At 44.6% G+C, this 21,323-nt stretch overlaps 1 protein-coding gene across 48 annotated transcripts in view; it reads left to right on the top strand.

The window, feature by feature from the left end:
* PRRC2C (proline rich coiled-coil 2C) overlaps positions 1-21,323 on the top strand; it is a 114,513-nt gene that overhangs the window by 34,731 nt on the left and 58,459 nt on the right. For 44 of the 48 annotated variants that reach the window (XR_006283479.1, XR_006283478.1, XM_037906899.2 and 41 more), the window contains 9 exons: positions 650-1,253; positions 3,294-3,466; positions 4,232-4,475; positions 6,711-6,924; positions 8,055-10,379; positions 11,830-12,038; positions 12,810-12,964; positions 13,549-13,891; positions 14,409-14,494. Coding sequence is in view for 46 of the 48 variants with exons in the window: in XM_037906899.2 (XP_037762827.1) it covers positions 650-1,253; positions 3,294-3,466; positions 4,232-4,475; positions 6,711-6,924; positions 8,055-10,379; positions 11,830-12,038; positions 12,810-12,964; positions 13,549-13,891; positions 14,409-14,494 (4,353 nt within the window). In the remaining 2 variants the exon portion in view is untranslated. The remainder of the gene's footprint in view (positions 1-649; positions 1,254-3,293; positions 3,467-4,231; positions 4,476-6,710; positions 6,925-8,054; positions 10,380-11,829; positions 12,039-12,809; positions 12,965-13,548; positions 13,892-14,408; positions 14,495-21,323) is intronic. The other 4 variants (XM_027823664.3, XM_037906900.2, XM_043521442.1 and 1 more) reach the window with 1 other exon arrangement.

Genomic DNA, 21,323 nt, shown 5'->3' with positions numbered 1-21,323 from the left:
TCATGGGTCCCAGAATCTAATAACTCCTGAGGTTCTTGAGACAATTTCTGACAGTGGTAAAATTCCTTTTTTCCTGTCTTTTTCATCCACACCCTCTGTGCCCAGCTGCTAGAAGTTGTGGGAGCGCTCCATGTCTCCCATTCTTGCTGCAGGAGTGAATGGGGATTCTCAAACATTACTTCCTGCTCTTCCTGATTTCACAAGTAGCAGTCACAGCTCTTGGGGGGGGGGGGCGGGGGGGTTGCAAGATTATTACATGGGGGGGTCGTGAGCTATCAGCCTCCACCCCAAGCCCCACTTTGTCTCCAGCATTTATAATAATGTTAAATATATTAAAGGTGTATTTAATTTATACGGAGGGTCACATTCAGAGATTTGCTATGTGAAAGGGGTCACTAGTACAAAAGTTTGAGAACCACTGCCCTAAAAGCAGAAAAAACAAGCACACCAGTCAATAGACCTGAATTACAGCAGGAAATTAGGACCAGCCTTATGCCTCACAAACCTGCTAGCAACTCACAGGTTGGGCTTTTCTGTTTTGAAGGTGCCAGCCAAATACAGATTACTGCATATTGTTATATATAGCCAGGTGATTTGAATACTAAAGGTTTGTTTGATATGTACTGCATTACTTATATTAATGTTACAGCACCCACCTCCAGATCGCCAGGCAGGACCTGGAAGACAGGGCCCCTTACCCCCTAAACTGGTACCAGATGAAGATGAAATTTGGAAGCAGAGACGAAGACAGCAAGCAGAAATTTCAGCGGCAGTGGAGCGAGCGCGTAAGCGGCGAGAGGAGGAGGAGCGAAGAATGGAAGAACAAAGAAAAGCAGCTTGTGCTGAGAAGCTAAAACGGTTAAATGAGAAATTTGGCTGTGTGACCAAACCATCCCGGGAAGACCCTCTGAAGGAGAGGGAACGAGAGAAGGAAAGGGAAAGGGAGAAAGAGAAGGAGAGGGAACGAGAGAAGGAGAGGGAAAGGGAGAAAGAGAAGGAGAGGGAACGAGAGAAGGAGAGGGAAGAGCGAGAGAAGGAGGAGAAAGCAAAGGAACAGGAGAAGGAGAGAGAAGAGAAAGAGAAGGAGGAGAAAGCAAAGGAACAGGAGAAGGAGAGAGAAGAGAAGGAGGAGAAAGAAAAAACAGAAGAGAAACCAGAGCCTGAGAAGCCTGAGCCTCAAGAACCAGTGCTAGCACCTGTAATAGTAGAAAAACAAGAAGAAAGTGAAAACTGCAGTAATAAGGAAGAGAAAGGTTTGTATGAATTGTTACAGGCTGTCCTTTTTTAAAAATAAGGAACCCCTGGGATTAAAACAATTTAGGATTTTAATTTATAGAATTATCTTAGATCACATACAGCACGCATTGCCATGGGCACATTGCAATCCCAATTCACTATTTGATTCAGGACCCAGACCTGTTAGAATGCTGTACTTCATCAGGAAAAAATTGTGAAACCCACACGTTGCAATTTTTGCTGCATTCTGCAAAATCTAAGCTTTCTTCTTACTAAAGAGAGGGGAAAAAAGCCATCAGTCTTGCCAAGAAACAGGCAGCATGGTATAAGTAAACAGATGTTTTGATGATGTTGGTACAGTACAGACCCGTTTACACGCGAATCCGTTTAATGCGCAGTAGCGCCATGCCTCCCAGTGCTACCTATTTAACACGCAAGACTCGTTAACACATGGTACAGGAACTTTCTATGTAGCACTACAGATTTGCTCACTAATTCACTGACACAGAAATCAACAAAGTGTGGAGCAGAAACATGTTGTACATCTTTACCGATATTGGTAAAGACGTATCACGCATGCTTAGTCATTGTCACACTAGAGATACACATAATATATAGTAGTTATATAGTGATGTATATACTACACTAGAAAATTTTAACCATAGGCCTAATATAATGGCAGAGGGAAAGCGTCAGTGTTCCTACACTGTAGAAGAATAGCTAGCTGCAATAGATCGAGTAAATAGTGGAGGAACCCAGGCCAAAGTTTCAAAAGATATTGGGATTGCCGAATCTACTCTGAGGATGGCTAAAAAATGAATCTAAAGTGAACGACTTTATACAATATCTCGGTTCTGCAGTGGGGCTTAAGCGAAAATGTGTGCGCTATTCAGCAAACCCCACAATAGACAAAGCCATGCACACGTGGTTTGCTCAGGAAAGGCTGAAAGGAATGCCGCTAAGTGGGCCAATTCTTTCAAGCCCAAGCGACAAAATTTGGGAATTTAACGGGGGATGAATCATTCCAAGGAGCAAAATGTGGAGCAAAATGTGGAAAATATCGAAATTGTTCATCTGCGGCGAATGACAGTCTTCATAAGAGAGAGGGAAAATGGGAGCCAGAAAGAGCAGAAAATAACAGCGTTTTTTTTTCTAAGTGAATCATAGATACTTATTTCAGCATGGCCCTCTTAACCCGTGGTCCATTAACATGTGGTCGTGACGGCTTGACTCCCGACATCTGTGTGTAAACGGGTCTGTACTGTATTCTGTTAATCCAGCCTTGCAGAACAGTAACCCCTTTCCTCCCCCTTCTCCCCCCCTTCCCAATTCGCTACAAGGAAACATTTAAACTTCATCCATTACTTGTAGTAAATTGTGAGTTTAAGCACCTAATTCTATTCTTTGTCTTAATCCTCCCACACCCTCAGGTGCTGAGAGCATCCACTAGTTTCCACCATTTATTTTTGTCTTCTTCAGCACCTAATTGGGAGTGTTTACATACCAGTTCTTACTAAGCACAGGCAAATGTCTTTTTTTCAAAAGTGCAAAATTATTGTAAATCAGCCTATAGGTTGCACAATCAAAATAAGTCAGGCAATTCAGAACTTGAGTTGTACATCAGCATAAACTTGGCTGCATAGCAATCATTCATATATATATATATATATATATATATATATATATATATAAAAAAAATCCTATATATATTCATTTTACAACATAAACAGCAATGTGGTTAGCCACACAGTTTACTTAGGTAAACAGTAGAATATACTCCATATGTGAGATGAATTAGTAGCTGTTGATCTATGGTCTCGAGCAACTAGTTTTCATTTCAGCCCCGTAACCTTTTTGTTTTTCCATTAATAGAATTAGCCTAGCAGAGCACTTAAATAATAAATTGATAAGTATCCAGGGTGCTTTTGTTTTAGAAAGCCATGTCTTTTTAAAGTTAGGATACACTGACTATCTGATAGATTAATGTGAAAGTGAAGACTAGCTTATGACCTATAATACATGTGGTAGGTGCAAACTAATTTTCAATATTTTTATAGCAGAGGGACAGCCAATTTTTACCAGACAAGACAGTGGTCGGAATGACAAAGAGAGTTCCCAGGTGGCTCATGAAAGTGAGCCAGATACAGGGTCTCAGCCTCGACCTGCTGTTTCCTCAGGCTACTCTAAACAGTTTCAGAAGTCGCTGCCACCAAGATTTCAGAGGCAACAGGTAAGCAACCAATCCGTTGGCATCAGAGGATGAAGGGCTTATTTACTTCTGAGTAATGGAATACAGGTCTGATTTTGGGACTCCTAATTCTCACACTGGAGATGAAACTCATTATTGGGTGATATCTTTCATAAAGGTACTAGAATGTTTTCAGTCGTGTATTGTTGTCTGCAGTACTGGCAGGGATACTTCTAGAGAGGCAATTTATTTGCCTTTTTCTGTGATGGCAAGGTGTCCAATTGAACCAAAAATAAAAGCGTTGTTAAAATGTAGCAGGATTTTTTACACCAGTTTTTGTGTGTAGACCATTGATCTGTATTTGCAGAATGTTGAGGTTGTAGAATGTGATGTTAATCAGTATTTCCTAAAGGATTTATACATGTTGATACCTTTTGAGTATTAAATCTATAAAATAACCTGCCTGAAAGTTACTCTGCAAAACGTATGTATTACAGTACAGATTGCCCTGCCCTGCTTCTCAGTGAAAGCCATGCAGCCTTTGTAGCTAATTTGGGGGGCGGGGGTTCAATTTCATTTGTTCTATTTCCTGTTTTCCCCCCTTAATCTTTTTACTCCAGTTTATCCCCATGCATTTGACACATTCTGGATTATTGTGCCTTGTCCTTAAGGTAACTAATTCTGCAGTCTGATAGATCCTTTTATGGAGATAACTGGCTCTTATCGCTAGTTTATTTGAATGGCATGCAAGTCACTTAATATTATGAATGAGCCTTCTTTTAATGTTGCATATCTGTAACGTTGTAGGAACAGATGAAACAGCAACAGTGGCAGCAGCAGCAAGGGGTGCTTCCACAGTCTGCTCCATCACAACCTTCCAGTGGTCCTGTCCCTCCTCCCCAGCATAGACCCCTTTACCAGCCCATGCAACCACATCCTCAGCATTTAGCTTCTATGGGCTTTGATCCACGGTGGCTTATGATGCAGCCTTACATGGACCCACGAATGATGTCAGGAAGGCCTACTATGGATATGCCTCCTATGCATCCAGGTAAAACCCAGCCTGCATTCCCAGTGAACATTCTCGCAGTATTTTTGAACAGTAGAAGATTCTTTCCCTAAGCCACTGTTTGTCCACTGACTGGAAACATCAAGCTAGTACATAAGTACTAAATTCTCTTTATGTGTAAATATCAGATAAGGCAATCTCATTAGAAAAATGGTACAGTATACTTATATCTTACTGCATTCCCATACATGATTATAAAATGAAACTACAGTTTGGTACTGTATTACAGTGATGTCGTAGTGACTGGTTATGTTTGTGTTAAAAGCTTCTCTATAAGCCTCACCACCATTGCCCACCCATCTCGTGTTTGACCCAAGTTTGTGGAATCTGTGGAAAATGTGACTAATGCAGGTTGACTTTTCAGAATAGCGTACAGTGCTAGGATACATCGTTTTCACATGCTAGCAATCAAATATTAGCACCTATGAAACATTGCAGCAATAATTTCAAAATTTTCAGCCTATTATCTCAGTACAGAACATGCTTTTAATCTCCAGGATTTCCATTTGCATCCCTGTTGAAGCCAGCATTTAAAGATAACAAATGTCTGGTAGAGGGGACTCTCCAGCTAGCTGGCATGTGAAAAGAGAAGGGATAGTGGGGTGACGTTCACAGGGTGGGTGAGAATTTGGGGAAGCAAAACAAAGGTAGAAATATCTGTTCTAAGTAATGTAACAAGAATATTCTTTCCCTCTTAATTACTTGATATTCAAGGCTTGAAAAATCCTCTTGCCCAAGGTGATTAGGAGTGTATCCTGGGCAAGTCCCATCAATTTCTGCAGAACCAAAGCTTTAAGTGAAACTCTAGCCCTTATACTTTCCAAACCTAAATAACAGATTACTGTATGCTGCTGCTGTTGTGGAATAGTGGAGAGGCTATCAGATGCTGCTGTTGAGGATGTCTAGGACAGGAGGCCCAATAGAGGCAGCAAAAACATGAGCAGAAGGCGCTGTATGGTGGGAGTGGCTCCTGCAGCCCCTGTACTTGATGGGGAAGTGTCAGAGAGGACATCTGTATAAAAGTTCTCTGCTCATCATCCTGCTGATTTATTTCAGCTTAGCCAGAGTTTTAAATTCTTCAAATCCTGTCTTTTATATAATTGTGACCGGGGTTCCAGGGTTGCCGTGCTGAGATTGCTCATTTAGGGCAAACTGCAAGGAATGAGGCAGACCATCCCCAAAACTTGTGGTTATTCTAATACTGAGATTCACCAAGCCAGCAACAAAACAGCTGCTGCAATACCTTACTGGTTACCCTGAAGCCAAAACACCGTTCCCTTAAAGCAATCCAGTCTTGGGCTTCCAGGCAGCCAAGTCAAATATGATGAGGATTACTGAAAATCTTATTCATCATATTAAAATAGTTCTACCAATCCCAAAGGATCGGACACGTTGCCCACCAGGTTAACATATATTTCGGATCTTACCCAAATACACGCTTACAGCCAATTCTTATTAACTAAACTAAGATTTATTAAGAAGGAAGAGAGAGTATTGGTTAAAAGATTATTATACATACAGACTTGAATAGAGTTCTTTCCTCAGTTTTGTAGTAGAGATGGTGAGTTTTAGAGTTGGAAAGAATCCTTCCCAGAATCAGTTCATCAGGTTTATAGGCCAGTGCCCAAATATCCAATATAAAGGTGATCCAGATGGGACTGGAGACCTCAGTCTTGCAACTCAAACTTCCCCCTGATGAAGCTTAAGCGGATCTAAGATTAAAAGGATCAGGGACCAAGAGTTTATAGACCCCTTGCAGGCTATTGTCAGCCTCTTGACAGCAGGTGTTCCTTGTGTGAAGAATAGTGTCTTTTGAAGTAACCTCCTATTTCCTAAGCATCACCAGTGATTAGCTACATGGATTAACATAAGGCAATTGCCTATCTCCTGCCATTTATATGTAGTTTGTTGTATACTTCAAAGAGAAATTAAGACTGATATCATTACATTCACAATTGATTTAAATGTTAATATTTCCTTTTGATTTCTGAATTAACAGAATACAGTGATAGACAGGAACTGTTTGGTTACATTGTCAACCTCTAACTGTATATGTAAACACACACAACACGAACATTATCTACTAATATGTCTCTAAAGGTTGACTCTGGTCAGTCAGTCTGCTAGTTGTGTAACCTTTTCTGGCCCTGTGTCACAGTAATCAATGTATTTTGAGCTGTTAATTTTAACTGTTTAACTTGAATCTCTTGATCACAGGAATTATGCCTCCCAAACCATTAATGAGAAGAGACCAGATGGAAGGGTCAGGAACTGGTTCAGATTCATTCGAACATATTGCTCGATCAGCAAGAGAACATACTGTACCACTGTCAGAGCCCCGCATGATGTGGGGTTCAGATCCTTATCCCCATGCAGAACCTCAACAGGCTAGGACTCCTCCTAAAGTGCTAGAAGAGACTGAGGATTTGAGGTGAGTCCTGCCTGATTTCTGTATTTCCACATGCCACTCACGTCCGCCAGACTCCTATGTTTGTTTAGATATGTAGGCCATACTTGCAACTGTGAATTAGTCAGTGTTCATGATCAATTGTTGCTACCAAGTGGATAGGTATGGATGACTTAGGGACATGTGAGTTGTTTAAATTTAATCAGCTATGCTTTATGGCATCTGGCTGACAGGTATGGTTTTGGGATGCAAGGAAGAGTCCATAACTAGCCCAAAGGTTCTGTGACTGAACAATTGTGTGCGCATTGGAATTCTATATTGGACAACAGGTTTGAGCCATCTAATCTAGTATCCTGTCTCTGACAGTATCCCAAGAACCCCATAGTAGGCAGATGTGAAGTAATCTGGCCCTATGAATGTCTCATCCTAATCCTTAATAAATGGAGATTGGTTTAGTTATTAGTGGGTGTTTGCAGGTACAAGTAGTGGGAACAGTGCTATATTCCCTTGTTTCAGGAATCAGGCGGGAAATCCTGCATGTGGTCTCCACGTTGAAGAGCTATAGTCCACTTCACACTGATAAATCAGCTAACTATGAAAATAAAACTTCTTATAACATGGTCAGGCAGTTATTTTGATCCTTATTCACAGTCAGCCTCTGAGCTTCTGTTGACACTTTCTTAAATGTGACCCCAGTAATTAACTTTCACTTACTTTGAACTGATGTTGTATTTGTGATGTTAATTCACTGATATGCTGGCTCATTCAAAGTTTTGACTTAACTGTTAACAATACTAGATTCCTAATGCTAAATGCTTATTTGAGGTTCCTAATTCTGGTAACTAGAAATTCTGGAACTCACGGCAGTTAAAAGGGGGCTGTGTGCATGGGTGTGCGCGCACACGCACACACATGCGCATACACCTCTTTTAACTGTCATGAGTTCCAGAATTTCTAGTTACCAGAATGCGCGCGCGCACACCAATCGGAATCCTCTCACACCATGACAAATACCTTGTTCCTCCTCTTAAAACTTCCGTAGATGAGGTAAAAGTCCTTTAACATGTTACAGGGATGTTAGAGAATCCAGTTGTAAATATGGTTAAATTATACTTTGTTCCATTAAAAACCTGTTTAATTGCTTCTTCACTTAGGCCTGAAGCACATTTGGAAGAAGAACAAATTGCTGTTACTGCTGCTTACCCTGTAGAACACAACCAGTTGGATTCTCATCAAAAGACAGACTTTTTTAGAGAGCCAAGCGAGGTGGATGTACAAAAATTCCCAAGCAGGTCTTTGGAAGACGTACGACCTCTCCAAACTGACATGCCTAATCCAGCAGTTAGCTTTGAAGTAGCTGATGAGAATGTTGCACACAGCCCTCAGGAAGAGCTGGTACCCGTAGGAGAGAGTCATTCTGCTTTGAAGAGAAGCATTTCCCATGGTTCAAGTCATTCTCTAAAATCAGAAGAGCAAAAGAATGAGACGACACCAAATGTCCCTAAAGTAAGTAGTAGATATGCTGAGACTATAGAAAGACCAGAGATTAAGCCAAAAAAAGAAGGTTTCGTGAGTAACAGAACATCAGAAGGGCCAAAATCTGAAAAACCTTTCAAGCCTAAATCTGAAACCAGATGGGGTCCCAGGCCAGGCTACGGCAGAAGAGAAGAAGGTAGCGATAGACCAGTAAGAAGATCTGGCCCTATTAAAAAACCTGTTCTTCGAGATATGAAAGAAGAGCGTGAGCAGAGGGAAGAACGTGAGCAGAGGAAGGAAAAAGAAGGAGAAAAACTAGCTAATGAAAAAGCTGGCAAGTCTGAAAAGACAGAAAAGAAGGATCAGGCACAACTGTCACTTCCCCAGTCAGAGCCAGAAAAGTCCACCACAGACAGTGCTGCTTTAGCTAAAAAGATACCACAAGATATGGCTCAGATTTCAGAAAGTACAGAGAGCCATCAGCTGGACTCTGCCGTTAAATCTGCTGCCCAGCAGCCTTCACCTGTGGTCCAGCAGCCTTCACCTGTTCAGCAACCTACTGTTCAGCAGCCATCACCTGCAGTCCAGCCACCACCTGTTCAGCAACCTGTTAACGCAATTAAGGAAGAAAAACAACCAGAGAGAGCTGCTGGCAAAGAACATATTGTTGAGAAACCTCGCCTAGAAACCAGGCCAGTAAAGAGAGAACCTGGTTTACCACCCAGAACGTACTGGAAAGAGGCTCGGGATAGAGACTGGTTCCCAGATCAGGGATATAGGGGCAGAGGCCGTGGAGAGTATTACTCTAGGGGTCGCAGCTACAGAGGGTCTTATGGAGGACGAGGCCGGGGAGGTAGAGGCCATAATAGAGACTATCCACATTATAGAGACACTAAGCTTAGGGCAGACCATGTGCCTTTGGGGCCTCTTAGGCAGAGAGAAGAAAGCGAAACTCGTAGTGAGAGTTCTGATTTTGAAATAGTCCCCAAACGGCGAAGACAGCGAGGCTCAGAAACTGATTCTGACAGTGAAGTTCATGAAAGTGCTAGTGATACTCTTCTTTCAGACAAAGACAGTTTAAGCAAAGGTAAACACCCAAAGAGAGAGGAGAAGGCTGATGGCAAGAAACCTTCAAAGCCTCTGCTGTCTTTCAAACCGGAAAACAGTGTCAGAGTCGACAATAGATCCCTGGAGAAAACTTACATCAGGGAGGAGGAGGATAAACCAAAACCAGGATTCCTTCCTAAAGGAGAACCTTCAAGACGTGGCAGAGGGGGAATGTACAGACGTGGTGGTAGGGATCCAGGTGGGCGCCCACCAAGACCATCTACATTAAGGAGGCCAGGCTACAGAGAGAGTCAGTGGAATCCAAGGCAAACAGAGACCATTAAACCAGAAGAGGAGGAGCCACCAAGAAGACATGAACACTATGGTCCTGTGCCCATGGATAAGAGACCTCCAAAATTTGAGAGGAAGTTTGATCCAACTAGAGAGAGGCCTCGAAGGCAAAGGCCTGCACGACCACCAAGGCAAGATAAACCACCACGCTTTAGACGCCTAAAAGAAAGGGAAGCTGCATCAAAAATAAATGAAGCCGCAGCTAGCTCATTGACAAGTGCCACAGTTGTTAATGCAGTTAATGAAGCATCCAGCACTGCTTTGGATATTTCAGGGAGTAAGACACCAGACTTGTCCAATCAAAATTCTTCAGACCAGGCAAATGAAGAATGGGAAACTGCCTCAGAAAGTAGTGACTTCAATGAGAGGCGAGAGAGGGATGAAAAGAAAATGGCAGATGTAACCACACAGGTAGCTGCCAAAGCAGGAGAAAATGCTGTAGCTCCAAAAAGAGAAATATCTAAGCGAAGTTTCTCTAGTCAGCGGCCTGGAATAGATCGCCAGAATCGCCGTGGCAACAGTGGGCCACCAAAGGCTGGAAGGAATTTCTCAGGGCCTAGGAGTGAAAGGCGGAGTGGTCCTCCATTAAGAAGTGGTAAACGAGGGTAAGTATCTATTTGTTTCCAGTAGCACCCACACTATGTAGTTACTGTATAAACACAAAAGGCTCTAACACTCACTAATTTCCTGTTGCAGATTGCATAGCCATTCATAATCTGTAAGGTTCATAACCATGGTCAGTGGAGGATAATGTCAGACAGCTCCACAATGCTGGCCTTTTGTACAGAAAAGAAGCTTTCATCTGAATCACTTCGAGCCTGTGAGAGTAGAGGGGGAAAAGAACAGAGCTTTCCAGTGTCACTGTATCATGTTAAAACTGTCTGGCAGAAAAATGCCAACTCTATTGTCAGAGGTGTAAACTACATTCATCCCCATGAAATTTAGCATTAAACATGATTCAGTTGATTTAAATCACAACTCTACAGTCTATTGCTTTAATCCTTTCACTGTTTTTATCCCATCAGGGCCCCCATGTCAATTTCTAGTAGAAAATCAATTAACTAAATGAAGCATGTACTCTCCCCTTAAGGAGAGTTTCTTAGCTCCACTTGGGCATGTTGCTCAGTATTAGAAATGAATTTGTTATGCTTACATCTACATGCTGAATCAGACTGAAGCCTGCCTTTCATCTCTGGGATTGGTTTCTCATGCCTTGTAGCAATTGCATGATGGTTTGACAGCATCTTCTGCACCAGGTTAGGGAGTGCTATGGAGTGGACTGCTGAACTCCACATTGAAGACTTGGCTACTTTAGCAGTGTCCTCTCTTGAAAACTTTTGCTGAATATTCTAAGCAGTTGGTCATTCCATTATAAAACTTTGAAAAAGTTTTTATGTAATACTTAAAGAATTTCTAGTGTTCGACAACAAAAAGGCAGAATTCTGCAGTTTTTCCCCTGGCCTGCAACTGGCTGCAGTAGTTGTTACTAATATATCAATAAGTCCATGTTGCAGTTATACCAAACCAAATTAAATATGGAGCATATATTGCAAAGTCTACAAATTTCTATGGTGTGTTACACAGCAACTTTTTCAGTGGAGGTTTTAGCTTCACATTTGGAGTGGATATGGGTCATTCACTTATTCAGTGTAGTGAAAGAATGGCAGTTGAAATGAAAACGTTGCACCTTCTCTATATGGTTAAAGCGTCTACTGTGCATCATTCATTAGCTGGCTAAGATGTATGGCTACTGCTTTATTAGTTCCCCATTGAGGCTGCGCCTATTAGTGATGCTTGCGCCTATATGGCTAAAGTGTCTACTGTGCTTGTTGATTTTTTGACTGGTCTGTGATCCAAATCTGTAAGCATCGCTAATAGGTGCAGCCTCAATGGAGAACTAATAAAGCAGTAGCCACACATCTCAGGCAGCTAATGATGATGCACAGTAGACACTTTTAACGTGGTAATGTGATCTGCATGTGGATGTTGTTTTGCTATTTCTGAGGGTACTCTGGGGATGGTGGTTAGTGCTGTCTATAATTTTGTCTGATGTAGGCCTTTTGAAGACCAAGCAGGAAGCATGACTGCTATAGATCCCACCATCAGTAATTCCTTGCATCAAGAAGAAGGTGGTGGTAGTGCTGCAATGCAAAAGACCTCCAAGGATGCCAGTGCCAAAAAGAGGGATGAGCCCAAACCAGGTCCAAAGAAACCCAAGGAGAAGGTGGATGCTCTATCCCAATTTGACCTCAACAACTATGCAAGTATGTGTTGATGGAAACTTGTGGTAACCAAAAAAACCTATTAATACATTAGCGTTCCTCCTTCTGGAATTGGATATATTTGGGAACTGTGGAAAGAAGAAAAGTTGGTGCATATTTTTTAAAGGCTGTTTATATCCCAGTATTCAGACACTGCCCCCTTTGCAGCAATGAGTGAGTCCTGTGGCATGTGTCCCTTTTAAAAATGAGTAATACAATTTTATATTTTTGTGTGTGTGTATGTATATAATATATATATAAAAAATAGTTATCCATTTTAAGGACGCTTCTTTTGTACAATCTCATTCCTCTAACTTTTTTCAAGCTATCATTCAATCATTCCACACCCGATGTTGGCATCGGGTATTTTGTATCTCTTTGCACGTGGAAAATGGGAGAGGATGTTACTGTTGTAAACTCAATAAATAACGCCAACAGGTTTGCAGTTAGTGTCCAGAATGTATTATTTTTCTATTTAAACTACTCAAACTGTTTTTCTTTAGCTCTTGGTTTTATGGAACTTTTTTGTACAAAGTATGGTGTCTTTTTGAAGAGCCATTAATTGAAGGCTTTTATATTAAATCCTTTTTCTTGAAGTCCACCAGCAAAAGGATGGTCTGCATGAGGGAACTTGAACTAGGATGGTTGTCTTCGGCTGCAACTGTATGAAGCTATGCAGCGCTAGTGGAATTTGTTTTTATTCCAAAATTCTGAATATAGTGTCTGAAATTGTTGAAATGGAAGAAAAAATGTACATCTTTGGTTCATCTGCAGGTGTTGTGATCATCGATGACCACCCTGAAGTGACAGTAATTGAAGACTTTCCGTCTAACTTGAATGATGATGGCTTTACTGAAGTGGTGTCAAAGAAACAACAAAAACGTTTGCAAGATGAGGAACGCAGAAAGAAGGAGGAACAAACAGTGCAGGTTTGATAAAGAACATCATCCTTTGCACCTGTTACAAGCAGTTACACACTTTTTGCAAATTTTTTTTGTAAAGGACTATGCAACAGTGCAAAATCTGTTTCCAAACAGATGTTTTTACCAGTCAAATTGCAGTATTCTAGTTAATTGTTTATTGAAATTGTTTGGCCTAAGTTATGCAGGTCATATTGCCTCCCCTTATGTTTCTCCTCTTGTCCCTCTTACTCCTTCAATACCCACTGCTGCTGTAATTTGTGTATTTCAAAATTAAAATACTACTGTAACTGTATTGAAAGCTTGCTTTTGGGCTACTGTAACTAACTTGAAAGCTTGCTTTTGGGCTTACACTGTGGGTTTTGTTATGCTATTGCCTTTGTCACAATTCTATATGAAAATTTCTTGGCCAAAAACATGGAATGTGTTAACTTTTTCATTATTCAAGTGGTAAAAGTAAGTACATTAGGGGGAAAAAAGTCTGAAAAAAGTTCAATATTCCTGCTTTGTCCTTCTCCTGTACTCTGCAACTGACAGAAAAATACAGACTTTCTAAAGGGCTTACCCTTCTGTAATGTCAACTTTACTCTTAGGTTTGGACCAAAAAGAGTTCAGGTGAAAAAGGAAGAGGTCAGAATTCCAAGCTTCCTCCCAGGTTTGCAAAAAAGCAGCAACAGCAGGCGGCGGCGGCGGCAGCAGCACAGCAGGTACAAGCTCAGGCACAAGTACAGGTACAGCCCCCGAGTGCACCCCAGGCTCCAAGCCAGCCACAGGCTTCAGTTCAGCCTCAAACCCAGACAGCAGGAGGAACAAGCAGCACAGAATATACAGCAACAGGCAAAGCTCTGCAGAATGCACAGTCCCATCCTGCTCTAGGGACTGAATTATGGGAAAATAAGGTGGCATCAACAACTGTTAACGACATCTCCAAGAAATGTAAGTGGTATTTTTTGACCTTTTTTTTTTTTTTTGCACCTGGGAGGGATAGAAGAGAAACATTGTGGTTGGAGCGTTTGGGTTGGTGAGAGATTTTTCTGGAGGTCTCAAACATCTTGGCCTGCAGGTGTAGTTCTCATATGGCACAGAGAATATGCTGCTATGAAATGTTCTGGAAGACTGCTGAGCCATAGTCTCCCAGGTTCCCTGAGATGAGAGAGCTCTTCTTTGCTGCTGTCGCCACATTCTGTATCCTCAGTATATAAGCAACTGCCATTGGTCTCAAACCTGGGCTTCTTTGTCAAATTTGTGCATGTTTCCAAATATGCTAATTAGGGCAATCACGGTTGACTTAATAAGGGACTTACTGTTAAAAGCTGAAATGGAGTTCTAGAATCAAACATGCTGTGAAATCAAGTAGCTGAAGTTTCATTGTCCATTCAGTTTTGTACTTATGAATCTAAATAACCATGGGTTAATTGTGGTTTTGACTCCACTGTATTCTCTGGACTTTTAGTGGGACCCATTAGTCCACCACAACCCCCTTCAGTCAGTGCGTGGAATAAGCCTTTGACATCATTTGGATCAGCTACATCTCCAGAGGTAAGAGTAAAACTAAAAAGAATCAAGAACATCTGAAGATCGCTCAATTTGTGTCTTGCAGGTGGTGGGACAAATGAAATACGATTATTGTGATGGTTCGCAAAGTACCCAGGACTGGGAGTCACCTTGTTCTTCTTTGAGTGCTTGCTCATATTGATTCCAATTTAGGTGTGCGCGCACGCCGTGTGTACGCCGTCGGAAAATTTTTACCCCTAGCAACACCCGGTGGGTCGGCTCTGGAGCCCCCTGGAGTGGCGCCTTCATGACGCTCGATATATATGCCAGCTGACCCAGCGCCCGCTCAGTTCCTTTTTATCGCCTGTGACGGTCACTGGAACTGTGGAGTTCTGTTTCGCTGGTCTCCACTCTCCCTAGCACTTGCAGTTTCTAGTTTATAACAGTTCATAGTTGATAGTTGTAGTTAGTTAGTATTAGTGGGTTACAGGGTTCCCCCTCCTTCCCGATCTTCTATTGGGCTCATGCCCAAAGCTCCGGGATTCAAGCCCTGCAGTTCCTGCTCTAAGCCCATGCCAACAGGTGACCCCCAGACTCTTGCCTAAAGTGTCTAGGTGAGCCTCATTAAGCAGACAAGTGCAGGATCTGCGAGGGTTTTTGTCCCCGGACCAAGAAGGAGTGGGACTTTCGTCTCAAACAGCTCCTTATGGAGGCAGTTCTTAGCCCTCAACCTCCTGCGGTGTGCCAAGATCCGGCACCGAGCGCCTTGGTGTGCAGCGCTCCGGCAGCAGCAGTAGGAGCAGCACCGCGGTTGGACTATGACCGAGACCCATGGCACTGGTACTCCCTGGCACTGCAGCCGATATCATCGGCCTGGCACCGGTCCCGCTCTCCTGGCCAGAAGCGGCACCAGAAACCGGAAAAGGCTGGCCCACCTCCACAGAGGCCAGCCTCCTTGGAACCGCCTCTGGAGATGCGTCCCAGTCTAGGGCCTTGGAACCGTTGACTCCGGCCCTGGGAGGGAGAGCCATTGAGTCCGGTGCCCCTGGACTCCCCGGTACACAGCGTGGTTGAAGTCCAGTTGCTGTCCACCCTGGATACCTTTGTGGCTGCAAGGGACCTTACTGCCATGATGGTGTCAGCATCCCCTCAGCCTCATGCCAAGGCACTGGTACCTGCACATGCAGCACCATCCCGAGGCAAGCTGGCCCTGTCTACCCGTCAGCACCGTCGGTTGAGCCACAGCACCTATCTCGTTCTCTGCACCGTTCTCACTCCCAACACCGCTCGCAGTCCTGACACCGCACTTTCTCACGGCGCCGGTCATACTTGCAGCACCGCTCCGACTCCCGGCACTGGTCCCAGTGCTGCTCGCCCATCAATCACTGTCGAGGAGCAGATCCCGGACCCGATGCCGCTCACCGTCTAGATCCAGGTCCCGGCACCGCTCCCCAGTGTTGCGGCGCCATTCACCATTGCCCCGTCAGCATGACTCGGCACCACCATGGCCTTCCCGTTCCGTTTCCCATTCCTTGGGATCGGAGGCAGGGTCGCGCTTCTCGGACTGCCGCCGTATGGACCATAGCCGCCTGGAGTCGGGCTGGGCATTGGCAGGAGCAGGGTCCCGCTTAAGGGCCCACCCAATGGCCATTCTGGACGCCCTGGGCGTACCACCAGACCCAGGGTGCTCCGTCTGGGGCTTCTCGCTCAGCCCCGTCCAAGCCACAAGTGCCAGAGGCTGCCGCCACTCGCCCGCCCCGGGAGGCATGGAGACTGTGGTGGCTCCTCTTCCTGCTACAGGACCTCCTCCAACGCTGGTTCCTGCTCCAGGCCCTGAGGTCGCTGGCACAGGACAGCTGGGCCCAGTTCCCCAAGAGGCCTTAGATGACCCTCTCCCCCCTGTGGCCGCCTCCGCCTCCTTGCCCGACGAGACGGTGGCAGGCACTGCAGTCTCGGGTTCCCCTCCCATAGACCTCCATGCCCAACAGGACTTCCTGCGCAGGGTGGCCCGTAATATGAATTTGCAAGCAGAGGAGGTGGTAGAGGTGGAGGACCCAGTGGTGAATATTCTGTCAGCGGAAGCTCCATCAAGGGTAGCCCTACCCTTTATTCAATCCAATCCACCAATCCACTATCCAATCCACCACCAGAACAATCTGGCAAACACCTGCATCCATCCCACCGACTGCTAAGGGAGTGGAGTGCAAATACTTTGTCCCCTCAAAGGGGTACGATTATTTGTTCACCCACCCGCAGCCTTGTTCACTAGTGGTAGCATCGGTGAACGAGAGAGAATGGTATGGCCAGCAGGCCCCAGCTCCCAAATCAAAGGACACCAAGCGCCTTGATCTGTTTGGGTACAAAATTTATTGCTCAGGGGGTCTTCAGCTCAGGATCGCTAATCACAGGCGCTCCTGAGCCGGTACAATTTTAACTCCTGGAACTTCATGCTGAAATTTAAGGAGTTAGTACCTCCTGAGTCCAGAGAGGAGTTTGGGGCCTTGGTTGATGAGGGCAAAACAGTGGCATGGACCTCGTTGCAGGCCTCACTGGACGCTGCGGATTCTGCCGCATGTACTTTGTCCTCGGGGATAGCGATGAGGCGTATCTCCTGGCTGCAAGCCTCCAACATGCCACCGAAGCTTCAGCAAATGCTGCAGGACCTCTCCTCTGATGGAGAGGGCCTGTTTTTGGACAAGACTGATTCCAGGCTACAAAACCTTAAGGACTCATGGGCGATAATGAAGTCCCTGGGCATGCACCCACCGGCTATCCAGCAGAAACATTCAAACCCCAGCAGCCACAACAACGCTCCTATCCTCCTCCTCGTCCGAGGCAGGATTTTTATAGGAGACGGGGGGTAATGGCAAGAGGAAGCCCTCCAACCCCGAGTCTAGGCAAGGCCAGGGCCCGTCGAAGCCTCCTTCGGGCTCAAAACAGACTTTTTGAAGGGACGCTCGAGGACGATGTACCGGACCTCATTCAGGATCCTACCCGACCCTTCTTGAATCATTATCCTGCTTCCACTGTGCCTGCTCCCACATAACTACAGACCGCTGGGTCCTCCGCACAGTAGAAGCGGGATACTCTCTCCAATTTTCTTCCTTCCCACCCTCCTTCCCCGTCCCTCTTCAGGGACCCTTCTCACGAGCAACTCCTTATTCAGGAGGTTCAGGCGCTCCTCGCCATGGGGGTGATTGAGGAGGTTCCAACGGAGCTAAGGGGTAAGGGGTTTTACTCCCGATATTTCCTAATCTGCAAGGCAAAGGGAGGGCTTCGGCCCATTCTGGACCTGCGTGGTCTCAACAAGTTCATGGTAAAGTTGAAATTCCGCATGGTCTCCTTGGGCACAATCATACCTTTCCTAGAGACTAGTACGGCGCCCTCGACATGAAGGACGTGTATTTCCACATAGTGATTCATCCGGCACACAGACGCTTCCTCCGTGAACCTTATCAGTTCACGGCCCTTCCCTTTAGTCTCTCCACGGCCCCCGAGTGTTTACCAAATGTATGGTGATCATGGTAGCCTTCCTTCGTTGTCGGCAGGTGCAGGTATACCCTTACCTCGACAACTGGCTTATCCAGAGATGCACCAAAGAACAGGTGCAGTCCCACCTCCGCTTGGTCAAAGACACGTTTCCTCGGTTAGGCCGCCTTCTCGGTGTGGCAAAGTTGACACTAGAACCAGCCCAGAGAATAGAATTCATTGGGGCAGTTCTGGACTCTCTGCAGGCACGAGCCCTCCTGCCAGATGCTTGTTTCCAGGCTATAGTGGCCCTATTTGGAGCCTTCAGAGCTTCCCAACCTCACCAGCAAGAAGTTGCTTGAGTCTTCTCGGCCATATGGCTTCCTGCACATACGTGACCAGGCATGCCAGACTTCGACTCCGCCCATCACAAGCCTGGCTGGCATCAGTCTGTCATCCAGCTTGAGAGCTCCAGCAGAGTTCACCTTGCGGACATATTGGCTTTTTACCCAGGTGTGAATGGCCGCTCTGTCTTGACAATCCCATGGCTGGCAGGTTTCTCAAGGGCCTGAACCGCCTCTACTCACAGCTTCGACAGCCAGTCCCCGCATGGGATCTTAACCTGGTCCTCTCCAGACTCGTGGGGCCCCTGTTCGAGCCGCTGGCCACCTGCTCCCTCCTCTACCTCTCCTGGAAAACAGCTTTCCTGTCACTATCACGTTGGCGCGGCATGTCTCCGAGCTCAGAGCCCTTACCTCCGAACCACCCTGCACTATCTTTCATAAAGATAAAGTGGAGCTTCGGCCTCATCCGACCTTTCTTCCGAAGGTTGTATCGGGCTTCCATATCAACCAGGACATACTTCTTCCGTTTTTTAATCCAGAACCACACGCCAGTCACTAGGAACAGCGGCTGTACTCCCTTGATGTCCGTAGGGCCCTGGCCTTCTACATTGAGCGTACAAAACCGTTCAGGAAGACGATCCAGCTCTTTATCACAGTGGCAGACCGGATGAAAGGCCTCCCGGTTTCATATCAGCAGATCTCCTCGTGGATCACGTCCTATATCCGTGCTTGCTATGATCTGGCTGGTGTATCAATCCTGCCCCTCACTGTTCACTCCACAAGGGCCCAGGCCTCATCGGCGGCTTTTTTGGCCCAGGTGCCGATCCAGGAGATCTGCAGAGCCATAAGTTGGTCCTCGGTAAACGCTTTTGCTTTGCACTATGCCATTGTCCGTCAAGCAAGAGACGACGCAGCGATTGATAGAGTGGTCCTACAATCCACGTTGCTTCACTCCGATCCCACCACCTAGGTAAGGCTTGGGACTCACCTAAATTGGAATCGATATGAGCAAGCACTCGAAGAAGAAAAAATGGTTACTCACCTTTTTAACTGTTCTTCGAGATGTGTTGCTCATATCCATTCCAAACCCGCCCCCTTCTCCTCTGTCGGAGTAGCCGGCAAGAAGGAACTGAGGGGGCTCTGGATTGGCTGGGGTATATGAAGTATACGAAGGCGCCACTCCAGGGGTCTCCGCAGCCGACCCACTAAGTGTTGCTAGGGTAAAAATTCTCTGGCGGCTGTGCACACGGCGCGCGCACACCTAAATTGGAATGGATATGAACAACATATCTCGAAGAACAACAGTTACAAAGGTGAGTAACTGTTTTATACCCCCTGACTCCAGAGTGAGGGAGTCTTGTAGTAACTGAATGTTTAGTTCCCTACCACCACCAGCCCTCTCCTCTCCTCTCTCGGCTATGCCAGCCCTGTCCTTTCCTTGCAGATTAACAGCAGGTGCACCCTAGTCTCCAAGTTTCCTTAAAGTGCTCCCATGTGATATCCAGACCCTGACACCAGTTACCGACAAAAATCCTCTGTACTCCAGTTACCAGTTTTACTTAAACCTGAGAGCACTGTACAGAATACTTTTTTATAATGAAACAAAAGGTTTATTTAAGAAAGAATAGAGATTTCACTAGTAATAAGATAGTAGTGGAAACGGTTACAATACAAAACAAAATCATAAAATGTGAACTGGGACCTACACTTTCCTATTTAATAAAATAGGTCCCCTCCTCCCCAAAAGTTCCATCTGTTGTAGAGCTGGCTGGCTTCCAAGAACCAATCTTTCATGAAAAATCTCTTCCCTCCTCCCCCCCCCCCCCCCCTCAAGGTGTCTCCTCAGTGAATGGATCCAGAGTGCCTCTCCCCACTCTTATACTGAAAGTCTTTTGTCTTTATTCATAGGCAGGGCAATCCATGGTCTGTTACAATGTTGCTTTTTCACCTCCAAGTGGTTTTGATTGTTTGCAGTTGCCTATGATGGTTTTCTATTGTCTGTTTCATGATGGGGCAATATTAGACCATTGAGCCTCGCATTACATCACTGGCTAAGTTTGGAGGAGTGGTAACCCAATCCTGCATGAATAGGCCGTCACCAAGTAATATTACTCCAGCGTGACTCCTTTTAACCTTAAGACCATAAGGGCATAAACTTCAATATAGTTACATTATTCCTCAGATATTATCTGTACATATACCATGCCATGATTATGAACATCAGAAAGTTGCAAGCTTTCAATAGAGGCCTTATATGTTACCCTTTATGGACAAATACCTTGTAAGCAATGTTATCAGGTCTAAGACAAGAGTTGTTTGCAAAGAACCAGGGGACCTTTTGCCAAGGGGATTGTCACAATTATGCAGTGTTTTCAAACTGCGTTTTTTCTTTAGCTAGATGTAATTACTGAATAATATAGATAGTACCAGCTACTGACATTTATCTAATTTCTTACTGAGAGCAGTTACAGCAAAAATGCTTATTGAGACAGTGTTAGTAATTAGAAAAACTTGTAAACTTCATAGTTTAGAATTATAAAACTTAAACCAATAAACTTGCAGCAGTTAACTTGTTAGTTTGATTATGGAGTTCTAGTTTAGCAAATGCTTTAAGATTCAACTCTCAGTAGCTAACTTGACTAGAATTTGTTAAACAGCCTCAGATTTACCAGTTGTAACTTAGCAATTGGATAAATATAGCTGTGATTTTTCAGAAAAAAAATTAAATGTAAGCTTAATTTGAGTTAAAACACTTTAAAAATATTTTGTTTAGCTGCTCTATGCATACTTTTCTGTGGCTCATAGTCAGCAAGATAATATACAGATTCCCTTGATATTGTCGTACTTTTAAGGTTTCTTTCACCCATAGGCCATATTTTCATATTCCCAAAAAAGGGACAATAGATATGCTTCCTGAAAATTGCATGTCTACCTTTCCTGTAGTTCTCTAGATACTTGTCCAAGATATCTATCGCAATATAAAACTGTAAGTCTGTAAATAGACTGACCTTAACAGCTCCAGCAGATGAGACAACTCTTCTCAATCTTTTTGCTGACTTCCT

The sequence above is a fragment of the Chelonia mydas genome, chromosome 8 (assembly GCF_015237465.2).
Source record: "Chelonia mydas isolate rCheMyd1 chromosome 8, rCheMyd1.pri.v2, whole genome shotgun sequence".
Lineage (NCBI taxonomy): Eukaryota > Metazoa > Chordata > Testudines > Cheloniidae > Chelonia > Chelonia mydas.
The sequence above is the reverse complement of the archived record's forward strand: the minus strand, read 5'-3'. Positions and strand labels throughout refer to the sequence as shown.